Consider the following 22,007-nt stretch of genomic DNA (forward strand, 5'->3'; position numbering starts at 1 on the left):
TGAGACATCAGAGGCGCCACTGGGTCTAAAGACCATAACCTCCGTTTTGCTTTCATTAAAATGTAGAAAATTTAAAGCCATCCATGCTTTAATATCATTGAAACAATCCATTAATCTTGATAAGGAGCTTCCATCTTTTCTTTTGATTGGCAGGTAGATTTGTGAGTCATCTGCATAAAGATGGAAGCTAATATTGTGTTTTTTAAAGAACACTTCCTCAAAAGATCAATCCCCCCTGTGTGGAGGAGACGTGGCCGTGGTCTCGAGTCCCTGGAGTAAGCTCGGCGAGGTCTGAATTTCAATAGTTTTATGAGATGCATCCACCGGTGTGATAAGGGGAACAACAGACTCAGTGACCCTAGAGGACGTGGTGTGTGCCACTAATAGAGGGGTGGTGGCAGTGGAAACACTGGTGGTGGTTCGGGATGATGGTTCTCCCTGTGTCACCACCTCTGCATATGTGGGTGCACGTGTGGTCTCTGTAGCTTTACAACCAGAGGAGCCTGGCATTTCAGATTGAATTATCTTTTCTGCTTGCTCAAATGTCTCCTGGCTAATGCATGTTGGATAGTTCTTATGCGCCCAATTAGTAGCAACCTCAAAAGCTTTAGGCCAATCCTGGTGATTTTCAAGAGCACGGATTTTACGAGAGAGCTCCTCGATACGTGATTCATAGTGTTCCTCGAGGATGTTCTGTGTGTTGCAGGCCCAACTCCTAGCAAACAAGGGGTATGTTTCTGAGGGACAATGTGGGACACTGCTTGGCGCGGCGGTGCCCCCACCCCACGGGCAGACTCTGATAGTGGTTTACCCATATCTAGAATTGTTACTATTGCCTTACTGTTTGTACATGAATACTTGTTCAAAAAAAAAAAAGCACATACCTTAGCACATACATTAATAATGCACTATTCCCTAAACATGTGTAATTGCTGATATATACTCATGAATAGGGCAACCAATGTGTATTTTTTCGGTAACACTTTACAAATATAGCTGCAAGCAGCAACACGGGGCCAAGCCCAGCAAGGCGCAGCAAGCAGACCAAGCGCGGCACAGAGCCAGCACATCAAGCACAGCAGCGCAGCAAGCATTTAAGCACCAAGAGCAGTGCAGCGTCGCAAGAACAAAAACAGCACAAATTGAATACACATGTAAATTAAGCACAGTGAGCATTTAAGCACAAACAGTAGTGCAGAGCAGGAAGGAATTGAAATGAAAACGTATTACACAATTTTAAAGTCACCCCACGTGGGACTCGAACCCACAACCAGAGTGGTTCAGTATTTGAGATAGATGGTTTAGCATATTGCGCCACTCAGAGGTTGTGATTTTCAAAGCAGTAAGGGAGAGCGTTCAGTATGAGAATGATTCACAAAAAAGTTCCATGACATGTTATCTATATTAGCTAAGCTAGCTCAATGCTAATGTATCTTATGATTTGGTACACCCAATCCTGGCAACATGCATATCCTCGGATTCGACAGGATGCAGGGAATCGATAGATACCAATTTTATGATTTTGTGACAAACTGTTCACAATTTACAGCTTCTGATCCAAGTCTGGGTCAACCTTGTTCATTTTGTGACACCATAACTTTTGAAGAAAAATTAATAAAAAAAATCGGGAACAGTACTTTTATGCGGCTCAGTCCGAAGATCATTTGAGTGCATATTTGGAGAAAATTGGACAAAATTTGAAGGAGGAGTAGCGAAAAAAACTGAACATTTCAAAATGGCAACTACTGTAATGGGTGGGGACTTAATGTAAGGTATTGGTTGTGATTAGCATGATGAGTGGAATAAGGTGTATTGAGTGAGTGTGTGAGTGTGAGCCATTGAGTGTGTCCAACATGTTGTGTGTCCATATTATGAATATGTCTTAGTGAGTTAGGAATCCTCTTGACTTTTAAGGTGTCTCAGACTTAGGTGCTACTTTTAGGGCTAAAATGCTTCTAGAATTACTCTTTTATATATATATATATATATATATATATATATATATATATATATATATAGTCTAAAGTTATGAGTGACACATTATTTTAAGGAGTTGCTCCTAAATTCACCAGTTAGGAGGTAGTTTTAGCCTTAAAATTATTTATGAATACAGCCACAGATGCTACTTTTTTGGAAAAACAAAAACAAACAAACAAACAAAAAAAGTCTACTGCATTTAAAATGTATGGTAGTCTATGGCAATTTTATTTTTTATTGCACTGTTCTATAATGCATCACATTTGCTCAAGTGTGTTATGTCCATATCAAATAATTAAATAAATAAAAAGTAGGGATCCAATTGGCACTATTGCATATATGATGTTTCTTAGCAAACATAACTATTTTGAACAGGTTTAAAATGTTTTGTATTTCAGTTTTCAAAGTACAATAAGCAAAACTGTTTGCTTTAGTAAAAATAAAATGAGCAGCAAATCAGCATATTGAAATGAATTAAAAAACCATATGACATTCAATTTTACATTACAAGAATGAACAAAATATTGTAGTATAAATAAGGGACAGTTTTGCACTTACTTTAAATCAATTTAATGTCAAGTTTATTTGTAAAAAGCAAATAATTTTCTTCCATGAAATCATTTTAATTTTGAATATTTACAAATGTGTAAAAAAAAAAAAAAAAAAAAGTAGATACATAAATAATTATACCAACAATGGTAATCCCACATACCTGCAAAGGTAAATACAAAGGGAAAAAAATACCAACAATGGTAAATCAGAAATACCAGCAAAGGTAATGAAAGTAGAACATCAAAATACCAACAATGGTAAATCACAAATTCTGGCAAAGGTAATGAAAGTGTAAGAAAAATATATAACAACAGTACATAAATACTTGACAAAATTATTAAGTCAAAAAAAAAAAAAAAAACATTTTCATGCAGTGGAAAAAAAAATCATTTCTTTTTGTTCAATTGTGTGCCTACACATCTAATTTTTTTGTTGGCACGTTTTGAGTCTTGTACATGTGGTGTGTGGGATGGTGGCTCTGTGTTGGATGGTGGCTCTGTGTCAATTTGTGTGTCTTCAATAGCATAAGGAGATGTATCAGTTGGTGTAGGATGTGTAGTGTGTGGTGGTGTATTATTTTTGAAGTAAGTTTTGATCAAAGTCTTTATCTTCAAAGGATGGTGTTGATGGTCCAGCTCTTTCGTCATCAGTCATTGTAGTGGTCGTGGTGTCTTGTGTTTCAATTTTCATGATAAACTCATTGTGTGTTGTGACTTATTTCTGGTAGGTCAAGTAGAGAATCAACAATATCATCATCAGATCTGCTGCGTTTCAAATCAATAAGCGTGCTAATAATGTTATTTCCAATTTTTGCCGTGAAAATTTTGCCAGATGTAGATTTCATGGTAAGTTTTCCATATGTTTTCATTTGGATTGCAGTTGATTTGAATTGAGTTTGACATTTTTCACACAGTATTTTTGAGCTGGATAGTGACATAGTAACAAGATGTTTTAATGGACAGATATATAGTAGGTAGACAACCAGAATGTGGTTTTTACCGCCGCCGGTTTGCCGCGGCGGTAAAAGTTGAGGTGTAGTTGCTGCCTTTGGCCGCTAAGAGGCGCAACAATCACAGACTTTGAAAAGTGTCCGTTTTTTGTGTAATCTTCAACTGCGCCGCGGCTCTTTCAGAGCGATTGAAAGATGGTAACAGATTAATTCAAGTGAAACGTAGTTAAATTAATTAATTAATCACAATACTGAAATTAAATTGAAAAAATAATGAAACTTTAAAACATTGCAGTCAAAACATATCAGGCTACATCAATGAGGCTTTACAATTGTATAAGACGACAGCGCATTAGAAGTCCAGCGATAGCTGTGTGGTTAACGCATCATCCTCAACCTCATATACCTCCAAACGACGCAAGATCGAACCTCGTTACATGCTCTTGGCCGACAGCTTTTATGTTTATCCTACCGTTCTTGAAGCTTAAATAGGTAGCTTTTGCAATCCGTTCCCTTAATTTATAAACTGTAGGCTACTCACGGATTCTTAAACTGTTCCCTCAGTTTAACAATTCGTGCCCACGGATTAATAAACCGTAGCCACGAGTTCCTAATCCCTGCTCTCAGATTTGTAAACCGTGCCCTAAGTTTTAGAAATATGTACCCACAAATTCGTAAACCGTGCCCACGCTTTCGCAATCCGTAGGCTACTCACGGGTGTGTAATCCGGACTCGGATTTGTGGCTCGTCCCCGAGAATGTGCCGCATGATTCAACCAGGCCTCCTGTTTAGATGCGGGATGCATTGTTTTTAAAAGGACTTCACTTACAAAAAAATAAATAAATAAATATAGCCTAAAACAAACACAAAGTTATAGGTCTATAAAAATAAAACATTCACAAATTGTTTTACATATTCTCCTGTCTTAAGTGAACTCATTTAAAGTTATAAACGCAAATAATAGGCCTAATAATAATATGCTATTATTATTACATTTAGGCTACATATTTAGATATAAGACGCTTTTATAAAAAAAAAAGAAACAAAGCAATTCGTCAAATCATAATAGGCCTACTGGTTATACAATAATAAAACAGGGCTGAGATTATCACAAATAGGCCTAAACACAAGATTTTGACGAATAGGCTGACTTTTTGCCTTTATTAAACATTTAAAATATTCGCAAATTAATATGAAAAAAAAAATAGATTTTGCTTTCTAAAAACTATATTTTGCCTGCAGTGCTAAATGAGAAGAGCATGTGAGAGATGATTTATAGGTGATTTGTAGGCTTGTGTCTGAAAAATAACGATCGACGTTTTCTTGTTATTGTGAGTTTACACAAATAAAAGTAGTAGCAAATAATGTATTATGTATTATGTATTTTTTTTTCCATATGACCAGAAATGCTAGATTATTTTAAATTGTTCCACTGTTGATAGGAACATGCAAGTGTTTGCGGCCGCGGCAGTGACATGCACACAAACAGTTGGATATACGTTAAAACCTGTGTTTGTTAGAATCGTAGCCTATTATTATTGTCTAAGACTGACATTTGACGAATTGCTTTGTTCTTTTTTGTGGATAAAAGCATCTTCTAAATAGGCCTGTAGCCTAAATGCATTTTTATTTGCATTACTACTATGAATGAGTTCACGACAGTAATATATTTAACATAAAATAATTTATAACTTATAACCAAACCTTTTACAGTTTTTGAACAGTGTTATTATTATTATTATTATTATTTTCGCTTATTATAGTACTGAGCTTTTTCCTCTAAAAATTTACTTTAAAGATAAAAGTATCCTAAATGTATTTATTTTTTTAAATGCAAGAAATTATCCATTTTAAAAAAGGATTTTAAAAACAATGCAATGCATCCCGCATCTAAACAGGAGGCCTAGTTGAATCATGCGGCACACTCTGGGGGACGAGCCACAAACCCGTGAGTCCGGATTACAAACCCATACGGATTGCGAAAGCGTGGGCACGGTTTATGAATTTGTGGGTACAGATTGCAAAAACTGAGGGCACGGTTTACAAATCTGAGAGCACGGATTAGGAACTCGTGGGTACGGTTTATTAATCTGTTGTGATAAAGTGCAGTTATGTTTCTAACGTTAGTGTTTTTGGAGCAACTGAATGCCTTCAAACAAAAGCTACCGAGGAATCGTCAAGAAAAGTAAAGGCCAGTTTTAAAGTTTTACAAAAAATAAACCATGTTCAATTTGTAGCCTATATTGTTCTTGAATTGTTCAAAGAAAAAAAAGACATACTAAAAACGCCAGCTTAATCTCAGGAGCTGCTTTGATTACGCTCATGGCGTTTAAAAAAACGCGGCGCTCCCATTGAAAACAATTGAAAACGCCAGGCGTGTGGAAAAACACTTTGGTGGACACACGGGCTTTCAAGTGGGGGAGGGCGCATATTTGCATTTGAATGTTGTGTTACATTCTAACATTTAACGTGTGACGCACACACACAACTGCACATGCACACACACACACACAGGGCTTACATTCTGTTTGATTGTGTTATTGTTGCAAACATGCTGCTCTAAACTAAACTAGTGTTATCTGTCTGTCAGCAGCAAAGATAAAGTTGATGATGCTGACTCGCCTTCACAGTGAACGCGCATAGGCCTAAACGCATTCGAATTAGCCTACTTACGCAGAGAGTTGCCAATTTATTTTCGTTTTTAAATGTTTTGTTTAAAAGTAGACATTTAAAGCTTTCTAGTTCATATCGCGCCTCTGTGTCCTGATTATATTGTCCGATATTTACTTCTAATGTGTTAATCCAGTCAATTTGTTGATGAAACATTTATTACAATGAAGATAGAATTTATCCGAAACGAAATTTACAAGCTTTCTACAAAACAAAACTTAATTGGTGGTCAAAATCATGTCTGACCCACTCAAATATTTTCCGATATATTGGGTAGCTTTTGATCCTATCTTACTCATCTCATGCGGTTCACTTTTTATATAGCCTCAACATAGACGAAATAATAAAAATAAGTAACATAATATTATTAAACATAAATGTGAAACGTAGCCTATGTTTTTTTGTTTTTTTTTTACTTATATTTAAGCGTCACGCCGCTCCGCTCCTATTGTGAGTGTAAGCCTACTTTACACGAAAACGTACACCTTTTACAGTTTAAAAGATGATTTTATTTGAGCTGTTATGAGAAAAATAAATTCAAGTGAACACCGCCGCGTTTGTCGAACACAATTAATGCCAGAATAAAACCTAATTTTAGAATAGGCCTACACTGGGCGTGGTGTGTCAAAAAAAATACTCAATTATAAACTTCAATATTTCAATATTTCGTTCAAAACCACCTCAAAACAATTCGTGACATTTTAAAAAGCCGTGAATCAATGTATTAAGGCCACTGAAACTGAAACTGAATCTCTCAAATACAGGAGCAGAAGCGCTGGTTCAGATTTTATTATTTGTTGTTTAAACATGCGTGTTGCATATTTAAAAATAAATAAATAAATATATTTGATATGGTCTAGGCTAATTATAACATTGATTACTGTGGAGGGGGGGGGGGGGGTGTTTTTTTTAATTCTACATGGAACCCCATTAAGTTTTATTTTCTATATTTTTTTTTGCATAACTGCTTTTGAAGATGTAAATTCAGTCAATCTGTTGGAAGAGATTTGTTCCTTAGTTTAAAATAGAAATGCATGGTCATTTTATTTTATAAATATAAGCAAAAAACCTAAATGGTGTAACAGAGTTTTAGAACAAATCTTTCTGCATTAATAGCCTAAATATAAAATATAACTATAGTAATCCATGTTTGAGCAAGCTTCGAACCCATGTGTTTGTAATGGTAAAACCGTAGGCCTGTGCTCTACCACTCAGCCATGTGTTCGGTCTAATGAATGATAAATAAATTCAAGTCACCACCGCCGCGTTTGTCGAACAATAGGCTATTAAGGCCACTGAAACTGAAACGCGCGCTGCATGTTATCTGTCAATACAGGCGCAGAAGCGCTGGTTCAGATTTTATTAGGCTATTTGTTGTTTAAACGTGGGTGTTGCATATTTAAAAATATATATACACATATTTGATATTGTCTATTTAGGCGAATTGTAGCATTGATTACTGTGGAGGGGGAAATACCCCACCGGCAAATCGCAACTTGCTTAGCTTGGTTATGTTTTTTTTTTTTTTTTTTTAATCTACATGGAATTTTTTTATCATAACTGCTTTTGAAGATGTAAATTAAGTCAATCTGTTGGAAGAGATTTGTTCCTTAATGTAAAATAGAAATGCAAGGTAATTTTAATACATGTTTATGCGGGATTCGAAACAGTGTCATCAAAACAATTGTACCAATGTTCTACCACTCGACCACGACTTTTCTCACTGAAGAAAGCCCAGAAGTTCGTTTGTTCAGCAGTCAGTGTGCGCACGCGAGAGAAGCGCTCTTCAGTCTTTGCATTCCTCAATAGCGTCATTGAAAGCAGCACTTTATTTTCGCTGACTGCGAGATAGGCCTATTTTAACTTTTGATTAATAAACTGTTCTTCTATAGCCTAAAAGTTTCTATTCTAGTTAAAGCTATATTCTATTTAAAATGTAGGCTACTTTTACATAATTACGTTTTGCTTTCGCTAAATGTCCCTTTGCGCCACCTGGTGGTCATTTCGCCACAGACTTTGAAATACGGCTGGTTTATTTTTGCCGCGGTAGATTTACCGCGGCACTTGCCGCGGCGGTAAACAACATTCTGGTTGTCCACCTACTGTATACATGTTCCCATATACATATTTTTTTGTAATGTCACAAGTAATAATCTCAGGGTTTACTGGGTTTTACATGATTATTTTTGTATTGGTGGTGGAATACTAAAAAATAAACATTGTCATGTATTTATCTGTCTTCTTCTCTCACCGATTCCTGATGGTTAGAGGACAGTTACTTGAGTCGTCCCCTGTCGTTTCAAGGAATAGTACAACGGAAAGCGCGTCAAGTATAAACGCCTCGACCATTTGGAGTGGTGCACGCGCTGTTTGTGGAGACTCGCGTTGCCTTGTTTACTTTCGCCTGCCTCCGCAGCGCGAGTCTTATTTATAATTTTTAATCGTTTCATCCACCTATATCTGCTCTAAACCAGTGTTTCCCAACCCTGTTCCTGGCGGCACACCAACACTGCGTGTTTTCTTTGTCTCCCTAATCAAACACACCCGATTCAACCCATCAGCTCATTAACCCACCTGATTATGAGCTGATGGGTTGAATCAGGTGTGTTTGATAAGGGAGACAAAGAATACACGCAGTGTTGGTGTGCCGCCAGGAACAGGGTTGGGAAACACTGCTCTAAACAATGCGTGCCGCCATGATGACGACTCCGGTTGCGAGCGGGTCAAGAGCGTTGCGCGCGCTATCTGTGGAGACTCGCGCTGCCTTGTTTATACTTTCGCCTGCCTCCGCAGCGCGAGTCTCCACAGACAGCGCGCGCACCGCTCTTGACCCGCTCGCAACCGGAGTCGTCGTCATGGCGTTGTTTAGAGCAGATATCTATAAGTGGATAAACAAGGTTTCTGTCTCATTGCGGGTTCAGATACACTGAAATACGTCCACACCACAGACATGTTGCTTCAGACAAGCACGTGCAGGTCGCGGTTTCTGTTTGCGTCATCACAACATTTCGGCCGTATTGTTTCGGTGATAAAAGTCTTTCGGCCGAAAACCGAAAATGCACTTTTGGGCCATTTTCGGCCGAAAATTTTCGGCGGCCGAATATTCGGTGCATCCCTAAATTTGATTGTCAATTTATAACAAGTACAAGAATATATTAACTTCTTCAATGTTTAACAAAAACCATCTAGTGCAAAAATCAATTTGATTGTCGATTAACAAGTACGTACAAACAAAATTTTTTTAACTTCCTCAAAAAAATATATCCATAAATAAAAGACTGGCCTTACCAGCACTGTGTAGAGGAGAGGTAAATTGTTAAAAAGTAAAACACAGTGCAGAGGAGAGGTAGGTTGTTGAAATGAGTTAAAGCAGATACAGAAGACTCAAAGTAAAATATAGCTGCGAGCAGCGATTGCGGGCCCAAGCCGGTGGCACCGCAACCCCTTGGTGCCTTAAGGGTTATTCTGCATGACGTGCAGAAATGTAACCCCCACTTTGTCGAAAAGAAGTGTGCTGAAGAGCTTGCATCAGTGAGGGTTCTGCTGGGCCTGTAATTGCTGCTCATAGCTATATATATATATATATATATATATATTTATATACACAGACTCATACATATATATATATATATATATATATATATATATACACAGAGAATATTATTTGCTCTTTGATTAGAATGTTACCTTGAAAATCAATCATTTTAATTAAATCTCAACCAACAGAGAAATCCCCCTGCCCTCCCCTCCCCTAACGTTTTAATTTATTCAGGTTTAATTACCAATGCAATCTTAATTTTATTTTAAAGCAAAGTATACATTTAAAAGCTGTAGGTGCATATTTTGTCATTTAAAAAATATAAAATTGTTATGTAAAAAGACAAGGACTTTATCTTTTAATGCAGAAAAAAATCACACAGCATAGCATACGATATAATATCTTAAGAGTAAGTACATCATTACAAATTAAGATAGTACATTTATTTATATATTTTGTAGTAGCCAATATAACAAGCAAGTACACTGCAGGGAATCGAACCCCACCCAAGTGGTTATCCTGGAGTACCATTACCAGTGTGTTTTTGCTTTTTGTTATTGTTTTGGCTATAAGGAAAAGCAAAAACTTGTATTAGCAACAGCATAGTGTAATTATGTTGATCTGGGTAGCATGAGATTAAACGGAAAAATTAAGTATAGTATGTGTTTTATGTGATTTTTTGTTGAAATGTCAACATTTTTTACGACGGTTTTTGAAATCACAATATTGCAATAACAGTTATGTGTTGTTTGTAATAATTTTGTATATTCAGTATATTTACAGATAAATTAATTCAAATTTAATATAACCATAAATGTGTATTTGAATGTATTTGTCTTGTAAAAACTCGTTCAATATTTAATCAGTAAGCTATAACAAACTGTGGGTATTGGCATTTATTTATGGTGTAATATTGTGAAATGGTCTGAATTTGTTAGATTTACATATTAAGTATAACTGTATAGATAATGTTGTGTTATTCACATGCTGTTGCAATGCAAGAAAAACAAAACCTTTTTTGTTAAAATATGTGTGAATAGAAAAATAAAAATGAATGCACTTGTTTAGCAATGGTTAATTTTACATACTTGTAGAAATTGAATAATGAAAAATGGTGTAGAATTTTTTAAAAGTATTTAATTCATATGTATATTTTAAAACTTTAAAAGGTACACGTAAATGTATAAAAGTAAATTAGGGACAGCATAATTAAGGTATAATAACATATGAATGTAATTAAGTAAGACATTATTTGTATTTATCTGAACTGTGTATCGCACAAAGGAATAAAATACCAAACACTGCAATTAAATATGCACATTAACAAAACACAGATCAGAACTGTGTGTTTCTGTAAATGTAATACTGGGAGGTTTGTTCAGCACACTCTCCCTGTATATAGTAGCACACTAAATAACGCACAGAGAATTAAAATACCAAAACAGTTCAATTAATCACTCATAATAACAAAACACAGATCAGAACTGTGTTTCTGTAAATTTAATGCTGGGAGGTTTGTTCAGCACACTCTCCCTGTATATAGTAGCACACTAAATAACGCACAGAGAATTAAAATACCAAAACAGTTCAATTAATCATGCATAATAACAAAACACAGATCAGAACTGTGTGTTTCTGTAAATTTAATACTGGGAGGTTTGTTCAGCACACTCTCCCTGTATATAGTAGCACACTAAATAACGCACAGATAATTAAAATACCAAAACAGTTCAATTAATCACGCATAATAACAAAACACAGATCAGAACTGTGTGTTTCTGTAAATTTAATACTGGGAGGTTTGTTCAGCACACTCTCCCTGTATATAGTAGCACACTAAATAACGCACAGAGAATTAAAATACCAAAACAGTTCAATTAATCACGTATAATAATAAAACACAGATCAGAACTGTGTGGTTGTGTAAATCTAATACTGGGTGGTTTGTTCAGCACTCACCCAGTGTTTGTAGCACACTCTGTCTCGCACATAGGAATAAAATACCAACAAAAAAACGTCAATTAATTACGCACAGACTAGAACAGCTAAACTGTGTGGTTTAACAAGGATCCAAAAGATAGAGTTAAGCTCTGTTCTGGGGGTCCCTATTTCCTTTACCATGTAATCAGATCTGTACATAATCGTATTTACCATATCAAGGTTTTACTACTGATTGGTGTGTGTAAACGTAAGATATTATCTATAAGCTATACCTATGGAACAAGTTGTTCAACACTTTTAAACATGTAACTGTTGAAATGAACACAAAACTCCCTCGTGTGTGCTAAAGTAAACTGGCACAACACTTGTGTGCACAGAAAAGTTGTTAATATTCTTCACGTATACAAATAAAAAGGTTAATCTATGAATGAGAAAGTGTAATTTGCTGTGAAATAAAAGGTGTTTCACTGCCGCCTCATCAGGTCTGTCAGAGGATGGTTGAAATCTAAATGAAGTCTTAATTTCTAACAGTCAAGTCACTGTATCTTCAGTCTCTGTTGATTCTGTTGACTGTGAGTCTCTGTAGTGGATCCTTATTCACCATCAGATGATCAGCAGAACATCAGACTGTCATCTATAAACTAAAATAAAACACACACACAGTCACATATGCAGTATGAGATATTACATCTGTCACATCTTTTCATCAGAAAACTAACTAGATAATCTATATTAATTCCTTCTCCAACATGATAATATAGCTTCTATCTGATGCTCAAAGTCACTTTACAAAATCAAAAGCACATGAAAGGTCACTTTCACACAACGGACAGCTGATCCAGAACCAGCAGAAATCATCATTACACTCACTACAGATTTAATATCAGTTAATAACAACCCAAATCTCAGATTATCACACACATAAGGCGTCTTTACACAGAAAAAGCGGCACAGAAACCAAATCTGAAGCGCCATAAAATCACTAAATGTGCATTTACACAGCATGTTTATTGCTTCTCTGATGCGGCATAAATGCATTTACACAGAAAACGCGGCAAAGAAACGACAGGCGTCAGTTTTATTAGCGTGTCAGGCATGTCATGTGTGTGTGTGTTTGTGTATGATTACACACGTCGACGACTCTGATCTTTTGCTGGTTTGTGGTTTGAGTACAGGACACTTTTACTGTATTGTCTCTTGTTGGCCGACATGTTTTAATTTGGCTAAAACAATATGGAGCTCGGCCTATATGTGTTGTCTTCCGCTTCTTGACTGTCGCGCCGCGTGTTTGGTTGTCATGACAATGGCGTAGTTTAGAGCGGCACAAGTTCCCGCTCATTTACACTGAACCAAAACAATATCAGAGTCATCTTTGACACTAGCGGCTGAGGCGGGTCAGGCCGGCATATTCTCAGTTTGCTTTTATGCGGCATTGTGTCTTTACACAGAACTTTGAGCAGACACAGAGCCGCTTTAGAGCAGCCTTAACTCGGCTGTGTAAAGATGCCTATAGAGACAGTTCAAGGGGAAAAGATGAACATAACATTCATATTATTCTCACAATCAGTCACAACAGTATGAGCAGAATTACACTCATATTAAACAGTTTAAAGTTCAGAGACCGACAGAAACTGAAGCTGAATTTAAGACTCATTATATGGTGATCTCAGACACAATATCTATACATACAAACACACGCACACGCACACACAGTGTTACTGAACCAGAACCTTTACTTGTATTTCTAGCAAGAAATACAGTCATTTAAACTTTAAATGAAAATCTGATGATGAAATTCGTTAAGAATTATTCTTACTCTAGTGTCTCCAGTTTATAATGTGGATCATCCCTCAGATCCTCCAGCTGCTTCACTCCTGAGTCTCCTAGTTTATTATCAGACAGATTCAGATCTCTCAGGTGTGAGGGGTTTGATCTCAGAGCTGAAGCCAGAGCAACACAACCTTCATCTGTGACTCCACAATCCATCAACCTGTAGAGAACAATGACACACATTAAGCCTATATCCAGAGATAAACACAACACTTAAACAACACTTAAACCCGGGGGGGGGGGGGGTATGCCTACCCAAGGGGAGGACTTAAGAATACACATATGGCCCGAGGGGCTTCATATGGGGGAATCACTGGAGTCAACCTGCCGGTGGCTAGAACTTAGCTCCAGGAATGGCAGATGGCTTGCCAAGGGAAGACACATGCTCAGAGAGGCTTACAGTGGATAATACACATCTGACAGCTACCGTAGGGAGCCGTACACACGGAGGCATCTAGCCGACGACCCAGTAATACTCTGGCGCCAGCGTCAGAAGTGCTGGAGGACTCAGGGCTTCAACAGAAGGCTCAGCTGAGGGAGTATCGCACTTATCCAGTCCGTGGAGTGGAATGGCGAGCAAGCGAAGACACCTGAGCGGGTCCAGTACTGGCCGGTTGAGCGAGTACAAGAGAGGACACAGGCTCCACTCTGAAGTTATAGAATCTCGCGAATGTGTTAGGTGTCGCCCAGCCTGCAGCTCTGCAGATGTCTGCTAGCGAGGCGCCATGCGCTAGAGCCCAAGAGGAAGCCACACTCCGAGTGGAGTGGGCCGTCACACCAAGGGGGCACGGTCGACCTTGCTGCTGGTAAGCTAAAGCGATGGTGTCCACTACCAGTGAGACAGCCGCTGCTTAGAGAGAGCCCTTCCCTTCTGGCTCCCCCCATGACAGACAAAGAGCTGGTCTGAGGTCCTGAAACACAGCGTTCTGTCCACATAAGTACGGAGTGCCCGTACCGGACAGAGCAGTGCCAAGGCTGGGTCTGCCTCCTCCAGGGTCTCTTACCGGATCTCTTAGCGCGGTCTGTTAACAGTGTTGCTTGATCGAGATCGGCTCGCGCTGCACAGATGTTGCTGGTCTGAACTGATAAACGATCCGTGAAGCACATAATGAGTAGCGCAGTTTCGTTCTGCTTTCATTCGCTTGCCATTACATGTTGCGCAACATTGTGTTGGCCGCGCCAGCACAAATTTTGCCGGCAGGAAAAATTTTCCAAGCAATCGTTCGGTTTATATGCGTACCGAACCGGAAGCCTCGAACCAAAACAGTTCAATACGAATACATGTACCGTTACACCCCTAGTAATAATAGTTATTTCCCTGAATTTTATTCCATTTGATTATACTTTATGAATTCACAGTGACAGTTTAATGTGAGAGTTGTGTATGATCTTACCACAGTGTCTCCAGTTTACAGTGAGGATTCGCCAGTAGATCAGAAAGCTGCTTCACTCCTGAGTCTCCTAGTTTATTATATGACAGATTCAGTTCTCTCAGGTGTAAGGGGTTTGATCTCAGAGCTGAAGCCAGAGCAACACAACCTTCATCTGTGACTCCACAATCCCACAACCTGTAGAGAACAATGACACACATTAAGCCCATATCCAGAGATAAACACAACACTTAAACTATAAATAACACAGGCAAGGCAAGTTTATTTATATATTATTTAAACTATGGCAATTCAAAGTGCTTTACATAGAGAGGAAATAATCACAAAATAAATGCAAGGAAAATTCAAACAGTAATTCAAAAGCTTTACATAGAAAGGAATCAGCAATTCATAGAGCTTTGCATAGAAAATAGACAAAATAAAAGCATGTTTAATAATGTATTTCTAAGCATTTTAAGGAACGTGTGTGTCTGTGTTAGGTCTGGGAGAAAAAAAAAACTATTCACCAAACTATCTAAATTTTTTTGATTATGATTTTAAAATAGATTTTTTTTTATTCCAGAATTGATATTGATTCAAATTAAATTGCTTTATTGTTGTCGTTGCTTAAAGACGAGCTTGACAGAAGTTCGCCACTCTTGCTACAACAGAGGATGAAACGTGTCGTTATCTATGAGTGCCGTAATATAAGACATAAGACAGTAGAGCTGCACGATTCATCTTTAAAATACTGTGATCTCCATTCAAACACACACACAAGATCTTCTTCCAATTCCTCTGTCTATTAAACCTTTGACCAAATCATACAGCGGCGGATCAGTTATTCACTGTGCAAACGCATCATAATATGTGAATGCACTAACAGCACGCTCCTGCACCGCAACACACACTGCAAACGGGTGTGAAACGGACGTTAGATCCACTACAGTTCTGAGAAACTTAGATGTGTTTTAGAACTCTTTTTTTCGTACAACAGCAGCACTCATCTTCTTTGTTTATTAGTGGATGCGGATGACCAGTCGTAGACCGGAAACTGATACGCCAACTTCTGACAAAAGCGGAAGTTCGAAACTACGGTTGTGCACATAGCCTATTGGATTTTCAGGTGAGATTCTCAATTCATTCAGTTAACGGATGCTCTGAAATCACTTCATACGTTTTCTGTATCCGATCTTGAAAAGACCAGGGGCCTCATGTATAAAACTTTGCGTAGATTTCATCCTTAAAGTGTGTGTACGCACATAAGGCAGAATTTGCGTACGCACAAAAGTTTTCAGATTTATAAAACCGTTCGTACGCCAGAACCTGCGCAGAATTCACTTTATAAATCCCAGTCAGCGGGAGATTATGCGCATGTGCGTCTCCTCCCCGAAATAACCATATATGGAGATTACAACGCCTAGTTTAAATATGCATATCCTCATCTGCATATCATTTGCATATGATTATTCATCCACGTGATACCAAGTTTAACGGTACAAGACGTTAGGAAAATATGAAATGCGGATGTGCCGTCACATTATTACAAAACAAAAATTTTAGTAGCCTATATCCTTGCCTTGTTTTTGAATAAATAAATCAAATAGTGTTAAATACATTTCAGAGAAAGTTTTTCTCAATCTTTTCCACTGGCCAAATAGTATTTTTAATTGATTTATATTTTAATGGAAAGCGATAGACATGGTTGTGCATTATTTGCACGAAACAGTTCTCTCAGACAATCTCTAGTTAAAACATTAAAACACAGCATGCCAGAAGAAAAGTGTTCAAAAGCAATGAATCCACAACAAATAGGTATATTTCTATTTATTGAATATATATATATATATATATATATACAGTATATATATATATATATATATATATATATATATATATATTGTAACTTCTCAGTAATGATTTCATGTAGTTTAAGAGTTTAACTCCATTAATGAGAATGGCATATTTAATCTAAATGTTTATATCAGAAAACATAGTTTAAACCATTCTTTTATTTATTTAAACTATTATTGTGAATATGGACTGTATTTATGATTTGCACTCATAATGAAGATTTACGGTTTTACTCCATCTGCCGTTAGATTATAGGCTATATGTGCGTCAGTTTCACCAAACGGTCCAACGCGCGTGCTGGCGCGGTCATTTAAGAAGGGATGGATGTTTGCTTCAAGTGATGATAGGTTTGTGAAATTATATTTGTGTTATCTTTCTGTAGATGTATAATTTTCTTTAGATTCTCTGTCTAATAGTGAGCAAAAAGACATTTGACTCCAGCTCACCATCGGTGTCGCCAAAACCCATAATCTTCTAAAAGAGTGCGTACACACGGTCAAGAGCATCCTTACGGTGCGCACTTATTTACGGCAAGTTTATTTTTTATAAATCCCGATGTGCGTGTGGAAAAATGCGTACGCATATTTCTATGCCCATTTTGTGCGTACGCAACGTTTATACATGAGGCCCCAGGTGTAAATGCCGTCCGAAACGCATTCGAGACGGATTTGAATCCGATCACTCAAACCACATCAGGAAGTAGTCTGGGCTGCATTCCAGACGAAATGCATCTGGTTGTTAAAACCACATATGTAAATGTTACTACTCCCAAAAATGCTAAAAAATAAACGTGTGAGAGCGTGTTATAAGCCATGTGTCATGTTATTTTAGTCAGATATGACGGCGCTGCGACACGCATCACCTCAGATGAGCAGCTGAGCGCCTATCAAGCCAATGCGCCGCAATCTATCACAAATCAAAGTGAAAGTAAGTCGCAGATGATTAACACTACAATAAGTAAAAGTAAAGAAATGAACTGATCTTACCAGTTCTGTTCCCGCTCTCTCTTATTGCTGTCTTTGCTGATTTTGAAATTAGCCGATGATCAATAAAATGCAGCTCATATCTGTTGCTTTCGGTGACGTGCACTTCATGAATTCTGTAGCCTATATAGCACGGGAATTGAAGATCAGATTATATCCGTTTTGCAAAAACACATGTATGTGACCAGCTGTAAATTAAATCGTTTTGATAAATCAGATAGCAATCCAATCTGAGAAAACGCATGAAGTGGCCAGGTATAAACGTGGCGCGGCGCTGCGCTTCTCTTTCAGTGTGCGACCCCCTTTACGGATGTGTACTTCCCTCATGTTAAATATAAAATGCATCTCTGATATTTTTCTAACGTCTGGATAAACAGACGTTTCAATATATTGGTTTTAAATGGCCCTTACAGTGCAATTCGACTATCTGCGCTAAAATATCAAAGTAAAAGTCATCATAGCTTGCGTGGTGTAGTCAGCTCCATAGGTCAGCTCCCAACTCAACTGTGAGAATAGATTAACGGCGATATATTTTTTTTATCGCCCGACAAGAGTCTCACGTTAACGCAGCACGTTAACGCCGATAACGGGCCACCCCTAGGGCTGTCGCGGTAACCGCAATATTGTAGTACCGCGCTTCTGACAAGTCAACCGCAGAGGATAGCACGTAACCGCAGCAACCGCGATATTCACGTTTTTTTTTTTTATAAGGCTATACCCTTCTTGTTTTGAACTTAATGCATGTGTATTGAATGTTAAACAAGTTCATAACGATAACAAGACTGTTTTTCATGGTGATGTGTAGCTTACAGGCTTCACACAGACAGTGAATGAAAGAGATCGGCAGAGCGCGTCACGCGCTGCGCGTGCAATTGATCTTTCGCCGGCCCCTCCCACAAAATGGCCATTGTCCAATCACACATCATAGCAACCGTTACTGTGTGAGCTGTTTCGTCAAACAGTAAGCGGTGCGCCCATGGCGTTAGTAAATCGGACACATGATACCCCGAGAGATTGTCTGGAGAAGTTGTGTTTTTTCCCTTTCCAAAGCCCAAAACACAACGCGAGCGGTGCCTAAGATGTATTAAACAGTGTGGACGCCCCAATTCCAGTTAAATGTGTCGAACATGGTTAACTCGTCTCGCGTGCAGCGTGCGTGCGACTGAGATTAGTCAAAGAAGCACGGAGAAAGCAGATCAAGAGGATCCACAAAGGACTTACTGTACATTTTCTAAAGGGTTGTTGTTAACATACCATAATATTCTCTGGGAAAATGAGCAGCAGTCAGCTAAGTTAGCAGTGCAGCACCGTAGACTTACAGTTTAGAGGACGTTCGCAACGGGGAAAGCATGAAGCTTACATGACAACATCAGTTCATATATCAATATCGTAACGAATAGAAATAACCTTAAATAACGTATGGTTCTCTGCCTCTTTCCGTCTCTTATGCATAACGTTAGTTACTTTTTAAACACGAAAATCGCATTCAGCATGAGCATGACACGCAATCGGTTGCTGTGGTAATGAACAACCTGCTTGTTAAAGCGAACGTGTACTCCTGTATCGGAGGCAAAATGAATCAATATGCAGCGCAAGTTACATATTTCGAACTCCAAACAATTAGCCACTGAACCAGTTTATAAAATCTTCAAGGCTGTGCTGGTTGCATTTGAGGTAACTTAGCATGGTCATGGGGTTTTTCTGATTTTTCTTGAGACTGGTAAGCATTAGCATCAATAGTAGTCATGTCTCATTCATTTCTTAATTTTATATTTGGAATAAATCCCTCCACCGCATACCGTAACCCCTTTTGCTTCAATCTTGCTTGATATCGCGGAGGTATTGCTCCAAAAAAGGTCACTGACACGCACGGGAATACCCTTTGCCGTCATGGCAATCTGTCGCGCTGCCCGTGTTTGACCATTTGTTTGACGGAGGTATCAACAGTAACTAAGGGGGCGGGGCTCGGCGAAAGGCTAATTACCTGCGTCTGTCTTTGAAGTCGTGAAAAGCTTGTCGTGTCAAAGGGAAGCGAAAAATTTGTCGCATCATCATTTTAACGTTCTCTTCACGGGTATTTTCCCATAAATCCGCGTCAGCAGCAGCTCTGGTCAGCATCCCACAACACAAGGAAGCCGAAATAAAATCAGTGAGTCACGCATTGAATCAATGGGTCTCTAATAAGTGAAGCATCGGCTTCAGCATTGCCTATGCGACGCATTGCTGCTCAGCTGAGCCTTGAAAAGTTGAATCTCAAAGTTAAAAATAAATAACATCTTGTTGAATCAGCTTTTTTAAACGTGTTCGTTGAATGAACGGTTCAATGACTCGCTCAAAGTCCGTTGTCATAACAATATGCGCGCTGAGTGAAAGTCTTACAATGCGCATATACTGTAGACGCTGTTTAGTTTCGGTTACATTGGTTACTGAAAATGTCCTCGTTTTTGTCCACATCGTAAACATTATTTATATAGCAACAAAAACATATAATTAAATAAATAAATAAATGGCGGTAATACCGCATATCGCGCTATTGAGCCACTCAACATTACAGCAAGGGAAATTCCATAACCGCGACAGCCCTACCCACCCCTAATAATTACTATGTTGTTGTTTTTTTTTCGTTTTGTTTTTTACAGTGGGTCATAATACATCATATCTTTTAGTTTATCAGTGCGTTTTGTGGTGTTAGGAATTTCTCTGCGCATTTCCGCACTAACTCAAAACATGCGTAAGCCACCTCCTGAGCTGGTGTAGGATTTGAGCGTGCCGTACGCCAACGTTGGACGTTTGGTGTACGCACTTTTGATAAATGAGGGCCACTGTGTTTTGTGGGATAATAATATAGTGAGATGTAAATGTTCCTCTTCAGGGAGACTCCTCACCGCTGTCTTCTACCGCCGGCAGGATCTGACGGTTCAAGCAGGAATCTGTCGCTGAACCACCGGATGGGGCTTACGCCAAACATATATTGTATACACTATCTACATATTAATCCTTATTCACTCAGAGTCTTTATGGTAGAGATGATCTTACCCCAGCCTCTTCAGTTTACAGTGAGGATTCGCCAGTCCATCAGAAAGCTGCTTCACTCCGGAGTCTCCTAGTTTATTATATGACAGAATCAGTTCTCTCAGGTGTGAGGGGTTTGATCTCAGAGCTGAAGCCAGAGCAACACAACCTTCATCTGTGACTCCACACTCAATCAACCTGTAGAGAACAATGACACACATTAAGCCTATATCCAGAGATAAACACAACACTTAAACTATAAATAACATAGGCAAGGCAAGTTTATTTATATAGCACATTTCATAAACTATGGCAGTTCAAAGTGCTTTACAAAAAAAGGCAATAATCACAACATAAAAGCAAGGAAAATTCAAACAGTAATTAAAAAAAATCATTATTTCTATGGAAAATCCCCATAAAACAGGGAAACCCAATGGTGTGTGTGTGTGTGTGTTTACTGTATTTGTAAACATTTAAAAGAACGTGTGTATGTGTGTGTGTTAGGACTGGGAGAAAGAAAAAAAAAAAAAAAAAAAATCGATCCACATAACTATCACAATTTTCTGGTTAAACTGTGATAGTTATGTGGTTAAATTGAATTGCTTTATTTTTGTAAAAAATATTTTAAAAATTACTTATTTTACATTTTTTTTGTTGCTTACAGACGAGGTTGACAGAAGTTGGCCAATGAAACGTGTCGTTATCTATGATTGTCGTAATATCCTGTTCTGGTGGACGTGTGGAAGCGGCGTAAGACTGAATCACTGAAAAGCCCTTGCGCTACTCATATGCTGAGAGAGAGCGATAAGACAGTAGATCTGCACTATTCATCTTTAAAATACTGTGATCTCCATTCAAACACACACACACACACACACACACACACACACACACACACACACACACATGATCTTCTTCCAGTTCCTCTGTCTATTAAACCTTTGACCAAATCATATCGCAACATTTTAAATCTGTGTTGGCGCTGCCGCTGACCCAGAGAGAGTTGTCATGAAACAGCTTAAATAGAAGTAATGGGATAAAAGTGTAAAGCACAAATCTAAACACTGATGTCTAGCGATCAAAATAGAGGAAGTCAGATTTTGATAGAAACAATCATCAATACATACAATCAACAATACATATCATATCGTATCGGCACCCAAATATCGTGATATCAAATCAGCAGATAGGTGCATCATCCCAGCCTAGTGTCTATTTGCGTGTGTGTGTGTGTGTGTGTGTGTGTGTGAGTGAGCTTAATGTTTTGTAAACACTGAGAAAATTGCTTAAAGTTATTGAAACTTTAGAGTGATTGAGAAGCACAGATAAAT

General features: G+C 38.1%; 1 protein-coding gene across 3 annotated transcripts in view; it reads right to left on the reverse strand.

The window, feature by feature from the left end:
• Positions 1 to 12,033: 12,033 nt before the first annotated feature.
• The window catches only part of LOC148997655 (protein NLRC3-like), a 33,029-nt gene continuing 23,055 nt past the window's right edge, over positions 12,034 to 22,007 (reverse strand). The window contains exons 4-7 of one of the 3 annotated variants that reach the window (XM_089123301.1): positions 20,701 to 20,874; positions 14,852 to 15,025; positions 13,444 to 13,617; positions 12,034 to 12,268 (exon numbers count right to left, since the gene is read on the reverse strand). In XM_089123301.1, the coding sequence (XP_088979427.1) occupies positions 12,262 to 12,268; positions 13,444 to 13,617; positions 14,852 to 15,025; positions 20,701 to 20,874 (529 nt within the window). In that variant the 3' untranslated portion in view covers positions 12,034 to 12,261. Of the gene's footprint in view, positions 12,269 to 13,443; positions 13,618 to 14,851; positions 15,026 to 17,756; positions 17,788 to 20,700; positions 20,875 to 22,007 lie in introns of those variants that run through there. The other 2 variants (XM_089123295.1, XM_089123303.1) reach the window with 2 other exon arrangements.

The sequence above is a fragment of the Pimephales promelas genome, chromosome 2 (assembly GCF_988280905.1).
Source record: "Pimephales promelas chromosome 2, fPimPro1.hap1.1, whole genome shotgun sequence".
In the NCBI taxonomy this organism is placed as follows: domain Eukaryota; kingdom Metazoa; phylum Chordata; class Actinopteri; order Cypriniformes; family Leuciscidae; genus Pimephales; species Pimephales promelas.